The following is a 19,298-nucleotide window of genomic DNA, read 5'->3' on the forward strand; positions in this document are numbered from 1 at the left end:
CTGGCACTCCAACCTTACCGTCTACGAGTCCTACATTGAAAAATGGCTGACATAGGGGAGCCAATAAGTGGATTGAAGACAGTCCTCCCTCCCACAGACCCTCGACCCTCCTCACCCCAGCCAGAGGCTGCCAGCTGTTTGGGTGGTTCTCATGCTGGGGAGCATTGGGCTGAGAAGATCACAGGAGTATTAAGGCCTTGATGCAAAGAACACAAAATGTCTGCCCAACCTCGATTGCAATGGGTGGGATTGCTGTAGGGAAGTGAACGCCTGTCAGTCATTGCGTTTCTGTTCATCCTAGTAGGTTTCATTTTTGCAAACACTGCCATGGTAACGGGAAAGCCGACTGGGATAGTGGAGGACAAATCCTTAGGGAAAGAAGTAGGAAAAAGCCCTAACTTTCCAATATTTTATATTTATTTATTTTTAAGCTGCTAGTGGTGTTCTGTCCTTGTGCAGAAATGTGCCTTGTCTACATGTCAGAATGTTCAGTCTCCTATCCTCAGTCTGATGGTAGTTTTTGAGTAGTGTAACATCTGTCTGCGATAACCACGACTGCACTACCCCCTCATCTCACTTTCAGAATGGAGGGGAGAGTGTGATGTAGGCCCTCCCAGATTGCTATCCTGGTCATCACCAAACAACTAAAGTTGAGGTCGGTGAAAACTGGTGCCTTTACTATATCGCGTCTATCAAAAAAGCCCAGTGCATCACACCCCCGCCCAATTTCATTGTTTGGAGACAACCATAATCCGGGAAATTAAAGAGAAGTGTCTCCCTGTATATAGTTTTTTTTTATTATTCTGTGTGTTTTTTTAATTAAATATTTTTATTGGTTGTCGCTTGACTCGTAGTTACATACATAATCCAGTTGACAGTTCGGTTATTTACACATCGAATTAGCAATCCTAGGGAGAAAACATCAATTACAATCACAGCAAAGTCATGTGTCGCTCTCCAGTGCGTTGCAGTTCCATTTCTACTGATGGGGAAATGCAAATGTCGCCCCTGGTAGGCGTTCCATTTGCCCCACTTTCTGTCCCATTTCTTAGGGCACCCTTGTGCTTTGAACACTTCTTTTTTGGCAACCAAACAATTATTCTCTAAACTGTAGTCTAAGTGAAGGTCTGTCTGCTACCCCCCACCTCCGTGCAATTTCCCGTTTAACTAGAGTATATCCTAGTGTTGCCATTTGTCGTTCTACCTCTGTGAGGTCCGTCTGATCCCACATGTTAAGGAGCCTCAATCTTGGCGTAAGGGTGAGTTCCTTTCCCATGGCTTCACAAATATGACCCGTGGCCCCCTCCCAAAACGGTCGTACTGTTTTTTTTTTGTTTTTTTTAAATGACCATTTAAAATTCCTGCATGTAGCACAGAAAAAGGTGCAGGACTTCAAGCTGCGTTGGTGATGTGTTTCCCTTTTCGTGTTGCTGTTTTCAGGATTAGTAGTATGGATGTAAAAGGTCAGAGCTTACTTCACGCCCCTTTGGGCCATAATAGTCTGCGAATGACTCTGGCTGTGAAATCCCAAAATTGCAGTCAATGAAGACAAAAAGAAGCAAAGGCTGGCAGGGGCTGATTTACAATTGTACGGGCAGTACTCCAACTGTTGGGTTGGAGGAGGACATTACATCCGCCATACTGACGAATGCCAAATTTAGAGATCACCGCTGGCCCGCAGTTATTTCTGTACCTTAAGGTACAAAGAAATTGGTAGATGGCCACTGTTTTGACGGCTGCCCACAAAACCTTAACGTTTTTGTTTTTCAAAAACAAACTCCCAAAGGTGGAGTTTGCTACTGAAAAAATAAAGACTAATGACCCTAATTAGACATCACCAACCCTAATTAGGCCAGGCCGTGTAATGCCCTTCCTCGACGACCCATACCCTGTCAGGTCGTTAAGAGGAAGGTGTCCATTGACTGAGAGTATTGGGGCTCTATCAACAGAAAGCTGGTGATCCTCCCACACTTAAATTGGGCCTCCAAACCGTCAGTTTGGTGGACAGGTACACAACACCACAAATCAGCCCATAGTTTTAAAATTTTTATTTTTTATTTTTATTGAAATAAGTATAACCTTGATGACCGTCCAAAACTTTCAGAACTTCCAACACAGTATATCTTAATTATTTCAGTAGAAGTTTACAGCTTCGCACCTGACTATTCCAGATCAGGTCAAACTTTGGATTTTATTGTTCTAAAAAATATCTTGTTCTCAGGGCAACTCAGTGAGGTAACCAGACACGGAACAGTGTCATTATTACATCTCTCTGGTACATGACCAGCATTTCTACTTGCATTGTCCAACTTGGTGCCTACTACTGGTGGCATCTCAGGCGACTGCTTGGCTTTCCTTTGCATTTCCTCTTACTTTGGCCTATAAATGAGCAGAGTCATATTTTACAATGGCTGATGCTTAGAAGAATATTTTCGCAGCATATGATAAAATGTAGAACAGTCCCTGGAATGGGGCAAAATGGTGGGAAACTAGTCAAACTTGGTAGTTTTTCTTGACTTCCCAATAGCCGGTAACAATTTTTACAGCAATTTCTGAGCAAGAGTAGTGCGAATTCTAAATAGAAAAATGTTAAAGTTGACATTCGGTCCAGAATTTTGCTTGCTGTTTTATGTATGTTTCAAAATAGCTATTGAAAATTTTATCAGCCCACAGAATACCAAACAAACGGAGTATGAGAATCAGCATACAACTTGTTGGCTCCAAGGGGAGTTTGGGCCTTTTTTAGGTCTCGTGTGCGTTGCTCTGCCCTGCTCCGCGAGAGATTTTGTAGGAGAGGTCTTTCAGAAAAGGGCTTTAAGCTACCTTTGGAAATGAGGGTTTTCTGTTCACGCCCTTTGTCTCCGAGCCGGACTGGCTCGCCTGCTTTACGTCTTATCAGGTTGTTTATTTAATAAGCTGATAAGAAATGCCTTCACGAGAGCCGTGCAGGAGCATGCAACAGGCGTCCTGCAACCACGCTGGCTTCACGCCTGGAGCATGCGCCAGTCAGCTCTCTCATTGACCTGTCGGTGTCCAGCTGCCAGAGAGCCCCACACAAGGAAGTGGCTACGTGTCTCGAAGGAGGATGCTCTGAGAAGGCGGGGAAGAGAACGCTGTGGAGTGGAGCTGCGGGTCTCTGCTGAAAGACCCACTTTGTGAGACCCAGCTGCTCTGCAGGCAAAGACGGAAAACACCGGCTTGTTTTCCCAAGTAATTGAAAATGCACATAACACGTTTTTTTATAACACTGTAACCAAAGGCAAGTAGTACTTAGAGGGGCCTAAAAACCAGAGCGAAAAAAAGTAATATAAGCAACAATATACGAGAGAGCAGTGAGTGCTGCGGTCTGTACTAAAGAGCATGCTAGGTAGTTCATACCGTAGAGCAGTGAGTTGAACATGTGCATACCGTCTGCACAAGCACCCTGCCCTTGAAAGTAGTGCTCGCTGTCTGTACAGCTGTACGTAGCTGCAGCACGTCATCGTGACAATTTCTGCCAGCCCTGGACTATTTACCGAAAGGTGCACACGTGACCTATGACCACTGTAATGATAACTATTGTATATAGCGCTTGATGCTGCCCTTCTAATTTTTATAAGCGCTTTAAACAACAGGTGTTAGTAGTAGTTCATGTAATGTTATTCAGTGCACCGATTGGTAACTCTCGACTTTATATCGCTGCATTACTTCGCTTATGGAGTTCAGTGCACCGAAGTGTCCTGTCAGCTAGGCGCATCAAGCACCCCCTCACCACAACCCTGACATGATCCGACCCTGCTGCGTGTCACACACTAAAGAGGGTTGCAGGAGAGGCCATACATAAAAGGTCACCACCGGAGGTGCGCCGTGGGGGCAGGTTAGGGGAGGGTCATTGGGCGAACAGGTCACATACCAACCACTTCTGTGTCCACGCTGACCCGGCCCAGTCACACTTTTCAAGCTACTTCCTCGATCAATTAGAGTGAGCTAAGCGTGCGCAGGTGAGTCACAGCAGTGGGAGTGGAACCAAAACTACAACTCCCAGACTGCCTCACTGATTAAATGAAACCCATTACTGGAAGCTTAGACGCAACTAGTCGCCATATAGATGACCCGAGGGAAGTGTGCACGTGAGGGTGTCGCACACATTAAAGATCACTTCTACGATAGGCACAAAGGGGAAGTTAGACAGTAAAGGACACTTTCGTGTCATTTCAGGATAGATGCGAAGCAGGGCTTTAAGTGGGATGAAAAAACTGGGGGGTCTCTCAAAGGGGCGTGGCAAATGTAAGTAGGGGAGTGGCTTAAAAACACGTAAGCTACAAATCTGTGTTTAGCATAGTGTGCTACCCGACTTGTATTTTGCTGTTTCTGTCATTGCTACAGATATGATACAAGTAACATCATACCTACAAGAAGTCAGGTCTATTTGCTCCCACCCTCCCCTGACGCTCAGTGTTTACATTTTATATTGAGCCTTTTTTGTCATTAAAATGCGTACAACATCTATTATTATTATTATTATTGAAGCTTGTAGAGCGCACGGCTACCTCCAACGGAAGTGTCCTGGCGCTAGCATCCTACCTAAGAGAAGAGGAAACCAGGGAAGACCACCGTATCTAGAGCAGGCCGAAAAGCCAAGTCTTCAGAGCTCTCCTGAAGAGGGTTTCCGCATCTATTTTTCTCAGGTGATTGGGCATAGTATTCCACAGGGTAGCAGTTTTTACAGAAAAAGCACGGCCACCGGTCATTGCCTTCATGAAACGAGGAATGACCAGAAAGTTACAACTATTAGAGTTGAGTGCCCTAGCTTGGTAGTATTTCTGAAGTCTCCGCTTCAGATATTTAGGACCCGTCCCTCTGATTGCTCTGTGTGCAAGTACTAGGGCTTTGAACTGTACTCTTCTCCTAACTGTGAGCCGATGTAGGCTGCGTAAATGGGGGGTAATATGATGTCGCAGTGGCACATTCCTGATCAGCCTAGCTGCCGCATTTTGTATGAGCTGTAGTCTCCTCATCAGATACTCAGGAAGACCAATATAAAGGCTATTGGCATAGTCGAGTTGAGAGGTAATTAAAGCATAGACAATTGACTTCCTGCACTCCATCGGCAGGAAGTGAAGAAATCTGCACAGAGCCTTAAGTTTCCAAAATCACTGAGAGGAGACATGAGTAATTTGTGCCTTGCCCGTGAGTTGGCCGTCGAACTTGAAACCCAAATTCCAGGCAGAGGACACTGGTAGCGGAGGCGGGTTTAACTCGGTTGGCCACCACAGCGCAGTGCATGGAGGAGTCGGTTGGTTAAAAAATAAAACCTCCATCTTATCAGTGTTCAATTTTTGGCAGCTGTCCGTCATCCATGTTGAGATATTTAAGAGACACTGTCTAAAATTGACGAAGGCTGTCTCGTTGTGTTCTTTAAAAGAGAACACAAGTTGAGTATCATCTGCATACGAGACAACCTTCACCCCGCATTTTTCTACAATTGCCGCAAGGGGAGTCAGATAAACATTAAAAAGCGTGGGGCTCAAAGCAGAGCCCTGAGGAACCCCATATGGCATAGGGCAGGAACTGGAGACATAGGGATGCAGAAATACTTGTTGCGACCGACCCTCGAGACTCAGTTCCTGTTACTCCTAAATGGTGAAGTCTATTCAGGAGGATCCTGTGGGAAACCGTGTCAAAATCTGCGGACAAATCCAGCAGCACCAACATTGCACAGCTTCCCTGGTCTAAGATTTCCCAGATCGATTCGGCCACCTCCAGAAGGGCTGTCACCGTACTGTAGCCTGTCCTAAACCCAGACTGAGAATCGTGAAGATGGTTATTCGATTCTAGGAAGTCCGAGAGTTGTCTCTGGACCTCTTTTTCTAAAATTTTGGCAGGTGCCGGAAGAAGAGAGATAGGCCTGAAATTTTTAGCTCTGCTGGATCAGCATCCTCTTTCTTGTGGATAGGCCGGACATAGGCCTTTTTACAGCCGGTTGGGAAAATCTCAGTCTCTAAAGAGGTGTTCCAAATTAGATTCAGGATGCCATTAAGCCAAGGTGCTAATAGCTTAAAAAATCTGGCTGGACAGGGGTCCAGTGGAGAGCCTGATTTTATTTTCATTAGTTCCCTCAATGACGCCTCCATCTCAAACGGGCAAAAGGCTGACCATTTATCTGACATGGGATGAGTTGCAATATCAGAAGTACCTGATACAGGAAAGGAAGAATAAATGGTGGAAATTTTATTCTGGAAGAAAATAGCTAGTTCTTCACAGAGAGCCACAGATGGGGGAATAGTGCTCTTCAAGGCCTGAGGTTTCATAAAGCCTTGAACTATCTTAAAAATTTCTTTTGGGGAATTATCCGAGTCCTAAATCTGCTTTGCCACGTAGTCTCTAATGATCTTACGCTTCAAACTGTGAAATTTCCTCCGTGCTGCCTTGTATTCACATTTGGCTGAAGGTTCATAGTTTTTTCTCCAGACACGCTTGAGCCTCTTACAAAGGCTTTTCTCCATACGAAGCTCCATGGTAAACCAGGGAGCCAAGGGTTTGTTCCTAGATAATTTAACTGTCTTAATGGAGGCTATTTTGTCAAGGGCTGAGTTGACCCAAACGTTAAAGAGAGGAGCATCGAGGTTGGGATCCCCAGAGAGTTCGGGGGAGGTGTGATGTAATTCACCACCCATAGATTCAGGTATGACCTTCCTCCAGTTCCTCCTATTCTCCGTACTAGACCTTATATAGTTGACACAGACCTTCCAAGTCTGCCTGAACGGGACCAACAAGTGGTCCAACCAGGTCACCGGTGAGGGCTCATCCACCTGAATGATGGGATCATTAGTAAAAAGAAGGTCTAAAGTATGACCAGCTACATGAGTGGGACGTGATACCTTTTGAGTCAGGTTTAGCCTTTTAAGGGTATCTCCTAATTGAACTGCTAAAGGGCAGTTCACATTATCCATGTGGACATTAAAATCACCAAGAACGGTGAAATTAGTATGCCTCAGGGAAAGGTTGGCAATACAGTCATACAGTTTCTGCCAGTAGGTGGACACAGTTTTTGGAGGTCTATAGACCGAGAGCCCTGCCATAGAGGAGGTTATGGAAAATTTAATGCAAAAAGACATGGCCTCTATTGGTCCAATGTCTTCAATTTTCTTATATGAAATTTCCCAACCTTCCCTCATAATTCCGGCCAGGTCGCCACCGAGTCTATTACCTGCTTTATCAACCTTAGCTATTCTATAGCCTATGGGGATGGCTAGGAAAATATCTGGATTTGAGCTGTCTCTCAGCCAAGTTTCCATAATAAACATAACATCCCAATCATAGGTCTTTAGCGAGAGCCAAATATCCGCAGCATGTTTAGGAAGAGACCTATAGTTAAGTTAATCAGGCATGCCTTAATAGGCAGCCTAGGGCTGGGTCTACGCAAGGATCCTGAAAGTAATGTGTCCGCTGGATTATAAATATCTACCTCCCCTTTCCAAAAAACCACATCCACATTAAAAGCGCAATACCTGCAATGAAACTCATTGTGGCCACTTACTTCATCCTCCTCTAGACCCGGTTCAAAACATGTAGGTTCTAAACAATCTGGCTTTGAGAACGCGCATAGCTGCTCTCTTGTCCAAACAATTCTGCCCTGGGGGGGCTACAGGCAGTATGGCTGGCGCTGGATGCGATCCGGGCGTCTGAGATCTATGTCTCAGGCACACTCAAGACATAGGAGACAACATCACAGCACACACTCCCTGCCTCTCCCTTTTGCTGTCCATGTTGTTACAGTGAAAATGTGCCTTCCATACAACCAAAATAAACATAACATGGAGAGAATGGAGGAATTTTCATTTGTGAAAGCTAACTCTACTGCTCCATGAATCGCTGCTGCTCCGCACCACACAATAAATGCGCCCACTGTACAATGTCGGCAACAAAAGGCAGAACGACTTCTCCTTTAAGCGTAGTGAGTCTGTGCTGATTCTTTGACCTTGGCTTCAATCAACATGAAAGCATTTGCACAATGTAAGAAGCCACTTTTTTTAGTGTTAGATGTCTTCGCAGTACTGAATTAATCAACAAAACAATGACGCGTTAATCTTTAAAGCCATATTTGAGGCTGTTTATACTGAAAACAGTTTAAGCTTGGTCTTCGCTATTCCACAGTCCTGTTTTCTGTCTCAAGTGCCGGGTTGTATGCCAGGCCTCCAATACCTAAAAAGGCCCACGTAATTGGGCTGAAAATAGAAAATATATTATTTGTGAGGTGGTACCTGACGGCAACAAAGCTATGCCTTCTCCGCAAATATAAATGTCTACTTCTTTCCATAGCGCCTATTGCCAATATTTAGCGGGTTCCCTAGCACGTCTACCTTCTGTCTGATTAAGGGGCTTTGGAAAGCGAGTGATTTTCCAAAGATCACACTTTGATACAATGGGAAAGCTGTAACTGCAACCGTAAGAATGAGCTCAGCTCGACTGCAAGTAATAGCTTACTCCATGCAACAATCACTTCAAAACTTCACAGAGAATCAGGGCTTTAATTTGTGCTTCACAGAATAAGTTACCCATGATGCTGTACGTCAAACAGATGAATTATGCTGTTACATATTTTGATGAAAAAGGGGCTCTTCATTTGCAGACAAGACCACAGGGAACAATTAAACAACCACTGATTCCAAGTAAAACATTAAAATACAGTTAATGCACGTTAAAACTTAGTTTTATCCCCTTAGGCAAAGCGAAGTGCGACATATGCCTTTGCCAATTCAACATTTTTAAGTAACGGCAATCATTTTTACATTTTTTTATTGTATTTTAATGTACATAGTAAGTTTCGAAAAGAATACTAAACTGGCAACAACTCTGAACAAATTCTCACACCTCTCCACTACTCAACCTTGTGCCGTGAAAAAACAGTTAATATTGCAAATCAGGAAGTAGGTTTTAGACAGCACTTAAAGAGTTTTCTCAAAATGTGGATTGAAATTTGGACTGCACCTACATATCATGTCCAGCCCATATTTTGAGGAACTCCTGCTGAAATGATTTCTGCGAATCCCCAGTTATAGCCCTTCCTGAGCGCAATTGCAATATCTGTGAGCTGCATCTCAGTTCGCCACAGCTAATATAAAGTGAAACACCTCCATGCATCCGGCTTTTGCAAGAACTCGAGAGCACTGGAATATCTGGGGCAAGTGTCTAAGCCCAGCACCCTCACCCCCTCTTGTCTAACCCCCGACCAGTCTAGGCACTTTCAGACTGGCTCCTTTTGTCTGAGGAGCCCGCCTCCCTTTTTCGTTTCTGCTCCTTTACTCGCCTCTCCCACTTTCAGCTTCTGCCAAGCTTTTTCCTTCTGCTCCTTCTCTTGCGCATGTAACTGCTCCATCTCACACCTCTTTTCCGTCTTTCACTCTTGCTTTGACCCCTTTTTTTACTCTTGCCTCTCATCTGCTCCTTTTCCACATTTTTCTCTACCCCCTTGAGCCTCCTTTCACTTTGTAGGTCGAGCCTGGGAAGCGCATGCGCTTCTCTGCGAGCCATGCTTTAGGAACTTGAAGCCTGCCCACTCTCCGCCCATATTTGTCATTGGCTTGTTCCATTGTCCTTCCTAAATGCTGGCTTCTAATTTGTTAATAGGCTTGTTAGTCCCTCCTTAGTACTGCCTTGTCTTCATTTGTAACCTCCCATGAGGACTGGCCCTTTTACTTCGATTATTGCACATTAAGTTTTATTTACTCTGTAAGCACTATTTTCTTAAATGGTTTCTCCTACTGCAGGCACTACATGCTTTCCTGCAACATTCAGCGTGCCATGCACGGTTTCACAGGAAGCTTTACAAAAAAAAAAAAATGTGTTTGTCAACTTGAAGAACAAATGCTTTTTTGGGTAAAAGTGCCCCATGTCGCGCATTAACTTTGATAGCGGCCGCGGACATTTCTTTAGGCACGGCTCGTCTTAAGAGAGTGGCGTGGCCTCCATTAACGTGAAAGCCAGCATGGGGTGCTTGTAAACCACAAGCATTTGCAATACAGTATGTCTGGCATTTTAGAAATTTTGACCTATTGGTATTGTAAATGACTATGCCTTTTATTATTGCGGGTTTTTAAAAACACAAAATAATAGGCATTGTCATTTGCAATACCAATAGCTCAAAATCTCGCAATTGCGAGACCTATTGCATTGCAAATACTTGTTATTATTTGTTTTGTTGAGCTTCTGGTAGGTGGGGTCGGTAAGGCAGTGTAGGGACTGGTAAATAGGGAAGGGATGTCAATCTCTAAACTGGTACTGATCGCACAGTAAGGAGTGAAAACAAACGTGGGCTTAAATTCCAGTTTACCTTGTGTTCCACTGCTACCCTCATGACTCCTGGGACCAGGGGTAGCAAGGGCAGTGACATTTTGTACCGGGGGCCAAGAACGCGTAGCAGCTGGTAACCCCTTTGCTGTCCATGCAGAACAAGCCTCTGCCTAAAGCACCATTGTGTTTGCAGACTCAAAACCTTGTTCCCCTACCTACCTACTGAAACATGTCTGCACACGTTTATGCTGATGTCCCTGCTTTGCCAGTGTTTTCATGTTTCTTTCTGCCCTTCCTCAAATTATTGAACATAATACAAGAAAAATGTAATGTCACTGTTTGACGACATATTTGTTGTTCCGCCACTTTGGGGGATGGGCTTTCTTTCTTTACCACCAATTGAAGCAGCATTTCAGAAACGTGATGCTAGTCAAAGTACTTTAACCAAAAAAGTGTTGGTTTTTCCAGTGAAGAGCAGTCTTAGACCTGAGTGTGGAGGGGTTAAGAGCTTCTTTCCTGGGCAGAAACCCTGTATTTGGGTGGGATGGAATTATATGTAAATTTAAGGGGTTGCCGTTGTTTAGGGGTAGGGGTTTATAAAAGAAGGGGTAAGATTTTTTAATGTTCCTGTCTGTTTTTCTAATGTTACAATTCTATTCTTGCATTCCTCAATGTATCTTGTTTGGTGGCTGTTAGCACTTTGAAGTAGGCTACTGTTTCTTTAAATTGGATGTGTTATGGGGTGCAGCCCATTGCAGTGAGCCTCATCATGCGTTTCGACATGGCCACCAATCTTGCTCAGGATCAGACTCCAGACGTAATTAGATTGGAAGCTACCTATTGAAACGTGTTTACATTTGCATCCGCGGAAGGGAATTGCATGTGTTTTAGATTTGTTTTTGAAACTTTTATTGGGAAAATGTGTGCTTAATTTTCCGTAGCATTGCATTGTGCAGAGCGGTATGGCTTTTGGTCCACAGACGTGGGATTGGCTAGCCTGTTTGTTGGGTGTCCATCATCAAAAAAGACGTTTTGGGAAATTGTTCAGTTGCACAAATCCACCCTCTAGCCAAGCTGGAGGCTCATAAAAAGATTTGGAAATATTAGTGGGGAGCGGCTTTGTTTGGGTCAGACTGGATCAGTGGGCCCAAATTCTTCCAGAAGCTTCCTTCAAGGAGATCAATATATGCTAATAATGTTTTGCTGTGCCCAGAAAGTAATGGTCAGAAAAACGATTTGACTACAGCACGTAGTTTTGGGAGGCTGGGTGCATATGATTGAGAATTGCTTCAGGACATGAGTAAGTGTGCCTTTGGAAGCGCTCACCTAGTATTGTTGATGAAACATTTAATGGAGGGAATGGGTGCAATTGTTACAACTCACTGCATCCCACGTGGACAACACTTGGCGTCATGGTGCCCCAAGAGATTGCAACTTCAGGGGGGTGGTGGTAGTGGGTGTACATTGTATATTCATTCCCTGCAGCCCCCACTGGACTAGATTGGGCCTGTGTTTTTTTTGCGTTTGTTTTTGGCTGCGTTACTTGTGTGTTTTTTGGGTCTTAAACATTTTGTAACACTTGAAGCACATGTAAATTAAAGAATAACCTTTTACCTCAAATTTTGCTTTCTTGTTTTCACTTTCGACTTGTTGGGCTATTGATCAGCCATCTTGTCTGGAGTAAAATCTGCAGAATGTCCAGGTTTGGGAAATGACCTTGACTCAACAGTGGAGTATATTCTTTGGATAACAAATCCGTGCCCCCAGGACTGATTATTGTGTTTTTTTTATTGAGTGTTTCATTTTCGAACTAAACAGATGAAGCTATTCCTATGTGTTAAAGGAACTTGTCCTAGACATTACGGAGGTGTGCACGGTGAAAAACTAGTTACCTGCAGCAATAGCTTGGAACTCCTGTAGAATGACATGCAACCCTCCAACCTTGGTGATGACGGCGTGAGCAGTGAAAAACATTTCTAAACTCAACATAATAAACATTTAGGTGGCATAGACTCCGTCTGTGGTCAGCACCCAAAATAAAATCTTTAGACTTGTTCTGGATATTTCCAGTAATGGCATAAGACATTTCAAAGAAGTGCAAATATTACTCAATGGAAAAGGATGGGGCAGGATAGCATGAGTAAGAATGTTTCATTGCAACGTCTTTCATCTCATACTGCCTAAACATGTTAATCTGTTAAAGCGGTCCTACATTTTCAACCACTTGTTCAGTATTGCCAGACATTTTGAGCACGGATCAGATTTGCGACCACCGGAAAGATAGAAAATCAAATGCAGTGACTCCCAAAACTGACAAACTCTTCGAGGAGCCTCCAACTCGCATCATCATCAGTCCGAGGGTGCTTAAACACTGAAGTAACCTAGCGCTTAGTGAATTATCCACTTAGTGAACTTTCCTGGAATGGAGGTGTTGGACATCAGTCATAAATGATCAGGGAATTCTTGTTTACTGAAGGTGGCTTGCCGGGTAGTGTAAAGAAATATATGTTACGTGCTTTATTATAGAATGCTTAAGGGGTGATTGTAAAGGTTTTAAATCCCTGGTTTGCACCAAGAGGCTGTAGGAGAGTAGGATCTGCTTCTTATGGTTACCCCCACTTTTTACTGATGTTTCACTGTTTTTCGACTTTAGTCTGGCTGGGACCCTGCTATCCAGGGCCCCAGCCTAACTGCTTTCTCGCTAAATTGATTGCATGTACATTAGGTACATCACAGATTGGATTCTGGGGTACCCTTATAAGTCCCTAGTATATGATATACTATGTACCTAGGGCATAGGTACCCCAGAGGCCTCTCAGGGGCTGCAGCAAGTATTATGCCACCCCTGGGAGACCATTTAAAATGACACAACAGGTCTGCTACAGCAACCTGTGTAAGGTGGTGTATGCACCCCTTACCCAGATATAGGTTCCCTATATCTATCCATATCACTACACATATAAACCTATCAGCCACCCCTATGGCAGGCCTTCTCAATCCTGAAGGCAGGGTGCTGGGTTTTATGTGAGAAGGTGCGCATGCATGAGCAGAGCCCCTCTGCAGCCTTCGGAACCTTTATTCCGGGGTTGTTTGTGATGCAGCCAAAGCATATACTCTTAAGTGCATTATAACCTCGCGGTAAATGCTAACTTTGGAATGGCTGCATGGAAGCATGTCGTGTTTGGTGTCAAACACCTTGGAATCATACCTCGCCGCCAGTAACTGGCGGGGGAGGTATGATTCGACCCAACTAGAGGGAGAAATATGACTTCACCGTTACACTCGGTACCAGTTTCACAGAACCCTGGCATCACAAAATGGATGCTGCCAGCCACAGACATGAGTCTGCCCTCCTGCTGCTAGACGTAACTCCAGAAGGGGAGGCTGGACAATAGATTTACAGTCACAGGGAGGTGTGACCACCTCCCAGACAGGCTTTAGTGTATTGGGGCTGGGTGGGTGCACTCCCAAGAGTGCTTTGATGTCTGCACTGGGAGCACATTTGGTGTCCCTGTGCACAGTCCAGCTCAAACCGGTTGCAGGGGCTACCAGCCCCTGCACTGGCGTGAAACAGGACAGAGGATATGAGTGAGGCCACCCCTCTGTCCTGACCTTCCCATAGGTGGGTCCCCAGAGTTTGTCGCACCCCTTCCTTGGGTATAAAGTAGGAACCCCTGACTATAGGACTTTAGATTTACCTGGACAAAACTCTGCTACAGAATCCCAGAACTTCAACTATCTACACGACATTGGATGACCGAAGAATCTCCCTTGGAGTAAAAGGAGTTACTCCCCTGCAAGGCAGGCACCAAAGACGCAGCTGTCCGGTTTTCAACTACGCAGCTCCTGAAGGACTCCGAAGACTTTGCAACACAGGAGGTGGGTTTCCAAGCTTCCCCGAGGCCGGTCCGTGCTCTCAGCAACCCTGAGATCCAAAGCCCTCGTGGGGATTGTGCAACCCGAACCCCTGGACACCATGCACATTTGCAGCAGCATATGCTTCTTGGCGATCCCTGAGGCTGTGCTTTGGGCTACTTGTAGTCCTGACCCCGAGCAGTGATTCCACCAAAGATTACTGGCCTACTCTCCTTGAGTGACCCATGGGCTGTTGTTTAGTGATTCCTCTCGAGGTCCCTTCGCGATCCCTTGTCCGTCAACTTGTGGGACCCTAAGAAGGGTACTTTTACTTTCAACGGGCTTACCTGGTTGCTCCAGACGTGCCCTGACTCTCCATTGCTTGGGGAGTCCACAGGACCTCGCTGGTCTACACCGAAGCCGTTTTACTCTCACCGCGTGGGTTGCTGTTGCCAAGGCTTGTTGGTCTCCAATCAGGACACCGACCCCCCCAGCACTCGACATCCTTCGTGGGACAGCTCGCCTGCAGACTGTGGCCGTCGTCGACGCCTCCTGGTCTCCGTGGCAGTGGAGTCAACCTTCACCTCATCGCACCTGAAACACCTGACATCGGTGGGCATTCGTCTATCGTGCCCCTTGTCACTGGCAAGTGACCCAGACTCTGTCCCCTCCGCTTTCAGGTTCTTCACATCTTCGATCCAGGCTTGGATCACACCGGACACTTTTCCTTTCCTCGGCAGCAGCACTTTGCAGCAACTCTCCATTGATGACATCGAAGATTCCCGACACCATTTGACACATATGCACCGGCTTCCCTGGGTTAGGTAACACGAGTACTCCGGTGCTCAAGTGGGTGCTGGCCTTAGAACCTTCTAAGCCTAAAAGGGTTTTGCTGCAAGTTCTCTCTCAAGTGTCCTTAAACTCTAAAATTCCAACCGCGACTTTCCCATAGGATTGTACGGAGCTCGAGGCTGTGTTCTCACACTGCACTCGTCCCCCGTGGGTCCCCTGTGTCACTACCTTGGGTAGTTCCTTGGGGTCCCTGCGATTCTACGTGCTCTAGGCACTGTGTCTAGTCAAGTCGTGGTTCTTATACCACTTTCTTAATATATGGTTTGGTCTCCCCCTTGGGTACATTGTATATTGTGCTATTTACTGTCGTTTTAGAACTGTATTATTGTGTGCCTTGCACTCTAATCTCATAAAGAGGTTAGTAGAGAGTGTTTAGAAATAAATACATATATTTTATATATATACCTTGTGTGGTTCTCCTTTCGTTTAGTTATTCAAGAGGTTATAATCTGGTAAACCAAGCTGCTTTACATTCCTTCGAGACTTAGCCTGAAGGCTGCTCTCCATAGCTACCACTAGGATAGTTTTCAATAAAGGTTGTCTTAAACCTAATCATCAATAAGGGTTGTTTGGACTGGTGCAAGGTGCCCACTATAACTAGTGGACAGCATATACCAGGCCAACTTCTCACAGAGGCATTGAAGATCTGTTTGTGCTTCAGAGGCATGGACATGTGAATGGATGTACTGAAGCACACAGCTGAATTCTGGACTACGTGTAATTTGATTACATTGTATTTGCTGATAGCAGCAAATAAAGCATTACAGTTGTGTGAGAAAGTGCCTTTTTTGCATGGTTAGCTCTCCACTTTTTGCCTGGTCTTGATGTGGTTTAAAATGTAGTGCACAGGGTCCCTGCCAACCAGGTCCCTTGTGCCAGTGTTTCTTTCCTAAAAACAAATCTCTAATTGGCATTTCTGCCCTCTGTAAGTCCCTAGTAAATGGAACTCTGAGTACTTAGAGCCTGCGGCTGAAGAGGGTCCCCCGGTGGCCCCCTCACTGGGACCATGCCACTACCCTTGCAGCGTGCATGTCCCTGTGAAGGAGAAAATGAATAAGTCGTCCCCATGCCAGCTAACACTGCCTGAAGGCATAGGTAAGTCACCCCTGTAGCAGGCCTCACTGCCCTAAAGCAGGGGCACTATACAACAGGTGAGGGCCTATCTGCATGAGTTGATATGCCCCTACAGTATTGGGGATCCATTTCCTAAAGTAAGTGCCAGTGAAGTCATAGAAAGTACATGGGCTGGAAACTCGACAACTCAAGTTCCACAGAACCATGATGGCTTCAATGAATGCAAGAGTGTTTGGTACCAAACTACTCTTGCAATATATCCACACTGATGCCAGTGTGAGATTTATTGTACTATGTACCCATAGGGCACCTCAGAAGTGCCCCCTGCCAAACCTTGTTTTTGTCTCTGACCGGCTGTAGGCAGCCACCCACCACCAGACATGTTTCTGGACCCCTGGGTAGAGAGCCCCCGCTCTCTGGGACCAGAAACAATGCAAATCCTGGGCAGAGGTGTAACACCTCCTCCTCCTGGATGGGCTAGTGCTAGAAGGAGTAGCTTCAAAGGCCTGCCCCCTCTGTAATGCGACCTCCACCCTCCGCTGTTAGCAGCAGATGGCAGCCCCCGGTTTAACCCCCCCACTTACTTTGGGCGGGAAAACCATCTGGAAAACTCGGGAAGAATAGGAGGTGTGCCAACCGCTGCCAATCCCACCCCTTAGGTGGCAGTCCATGCCTTCTTGAAGATGGGGGACCCCTCTAATCAGGGCTTGGTCTATGTCCCCCTCCCACAGGAGGGTGGCATAATTATTATTATTATTATTAATTAACCCCTTCGGCGCTCATGACGGAACGGTTCCGTCATGAGCGTCGGTTGGGCTGTGCTCATGACGGAACCGTTCCGTCATGAGCCCGCCCGCGCAACGAACCTTCAGCGTGGCGCGGGAATCCGCGCCGCGCTGAAGGGGTTAATAGGGTTTTGTAGAGCACGTAGTAACCCGTAAGTATCCCAGCGCTAAGACCAAGACAGTCGAGAGGGGGGAAGTCTGAGGGAGAGAGCGGAAGAAAGAAACGGGGATCAGGGGAATAGGTGTGTTTTCAGAAGTTTTCTGAACCGGAGATAGTCTGGTTCCATCCTAAGATTACGGGGGAGGGCGTTCCACAATCGGGCTGCGTTCACAGAAAAACGCCGTCCGCCAGTGCGTGCCTTCTTTACTCTGAGAATCGCGATAAGATGTTCATGGTCAGAGCGAAGGGATCTTGTGGCTTTGTAGGGCCTGATGAATTTTTTGAGAATGGGGGGGCCTTTGTCCTGCAGGAGTTTATGGGACAGACAGAGAGCCTTAAATTTGACTCGCTCTCTCACTGGGAGCCAGTGAAGGTGCTTCAGAGCTGGTTTGGCCGAGGATCTAGCCGGAGTGTTAGTAAGAAGCCGGGCTGCGGCGTTCTGTATCCTTTGCAGTTTGTTGAAGGTTGCTTCGGGGGCACCCAGATAGATGGCGTTGCTATAGTCCAGCCTCGAGAGAATAAGGCCTTGGATGAGCAATTTCTGGGAGACGAAAGGGAGCAGGGGCAGAATTTTCCTGATAGATTTCAGGAGCCCGAAGCAAGTCCCAGCGATTTTTTTGGCTTGGGTCTTGAAGGACAGATCTTTTTCTAGCCAGATTCCCAGACTCTTGATCTCGGTCTTGGGGACCGGGGGTTCACCCAGACAAGAGGGCCAGATGTTAAGTGGAAGGGAGAGTCCCTTTTGACCCAGGAGTAGGATATCTGTCTTGGATCCGTTGAGTTTCAGCGACGAACTATTCATCCATCCCTGAATTTCGGAAAGGCAGCTGTGGAGGTTAGATGGTTCGTGGTTGGGATGCGATAGAGACACCACTAACTGAGTGTCATCGGCGTAGCTGATGATTTTCACTCCGAACGGGATAACCACCTCCTCCAATGGGGACATGTAGACATTAAATAATGTCGGGCTTAATGAGGAGCCCTGGGGCACTCCACTTTGGAGGGGAGTAACAGGGGAGCGGGCGTCGTTCTCCCAGACCTGGAAGGAACGATGATCTAGAAATGATGCAAACCAGGTCAAGGCAGTGCCCTCCACCCCGATGTCTCTGAGTCGCTGTATTAGGACTCGATGGTTAACAGTGTCGAAGGCCGCACTGAGGTCCAGGAGGATCACTGCCACTGATCCTCCTGCGTCCAGAATGCCTCTGGTCTCCTCCACTGCCGCAAGCAGGGCGATGTCCGTGCCCTGACCTGGGCGGAATCCGGTTTGCGAGCTTCTGAGCAGGCTGTTAGACTCTAGAAACTGCGAGAGCTCTTTATTGACTAACTTTTCAGTAATTTTACTGATTCCGGGGAGGAGGGAGATTGGCCTGTAATTGGCCAGGTCCAGGGGGTCAAGTGAAGGTTTTTTTAAGAGTGCCTTGACGACGGCCGCTTTCCAGCTGGGGGGACTTTTCCCTGGAGCAGTGATGAGTTGATGAGGTCTGTTAGAGGAGGGGCGATCGTGGGAGCCACTTTTTTTAGAATACGTAGGGGCACCGGGTCGCTAGGGGAGCCGCTTTTGATTGTAGCTAGCGTAGTTAAAACCTCTTCGATAGTTACCGGGCCGAGAGAGTTTAGGTTAGTGGTGATTGGGTCTGATTTAGCTCTGAATAGAGGGTGTGCATTGGTTTTACCTGCTACTCCCCTAAAACGCCCCTAAATCTAGTATTTAGGTGGCTCCCCCAGACCTAGAAACTAGATCTGCGATGACATAAGTAGAAATAAGAAGACCCTGCAGAGAAGACCGAAAATGACGACTGCCTTGGCCCCAGCCCTACCGGCCTGTCTCTAGCTTCAGCGAACCTGCGACCTGTCTTGCAGTCAGTGACCTTCTGAAAACCCTGGGACGACAGCTGCCTGTGAAAAATAATCCAATCTCCTGTGGACAGCAGACCTGCCCAGAAGAACCTTCTCCAAGGACTCCGGATCCAGGTGGATCTGCGTCTCCTGCCCACTCTGCACTCGACGCCCACGGCCCAAGTCTTAGTGGCTCACCTGTGCATTGAAGTCTCCCCAGCGATCCTTGCCTCATGTCCAGCGTTGGCTGACCTCCACGAATGCGCCTGCAGTGTGACTCCAGAGGCTCCCCCCAACTGCTACCGGCTCCGGTACAAAGACTGTGACGTCAAAATTCACCCCTGCACCCAATGCCCCTAGGGCTTGGTGGGCTGAACTGATGGTGCCCCTACGACCCCCTACATCTCTACTTACCTCTGCTATCATTGGTCTCCCTCCTACAACCTTTGTTGCCACGCCTG

The 19,298-nt window shown here is 46.5% G+C and overlaps 1 protein-coding gene across 1 annotated transcript in view; it reads left to right on the top strand.

Annotated features, from left to right (window-relative positions):
• Positions 1-11,892, top strand: part of PPT2 (palmitoyl-protein thioesterase 2) — a 138,970-nt gene extending 127,078 nt beyond the window's left edge. The window contains 1 exon segment of the mRNA XM_085640356.1: positions 1-11,892. Coding sequence (XP_085496482.1) covers positions 1-55 — 55 coding nt within the window. The 3' untranslated portion in view covers positions 56-11,892.
• The last annotated feature ends 7,406 nt before the right edge of the window (positions 11,893-19,298 follow it).

This window comes from Triturus cristatus, unplaced genomic scaffold, assembly GCF_964204655.1.
Source record: "Triturus cristatus unplaced genomic scaffold, aTriCri1.1 SCAFFOLD_196, whole genome shotgun sequence".
NCBI classification, from domain to species: Eukaryota; Metazoa; Chordata; class Amphibia; order Caudata; family Salamandridae; genus Triturus; species Triturus cristatus.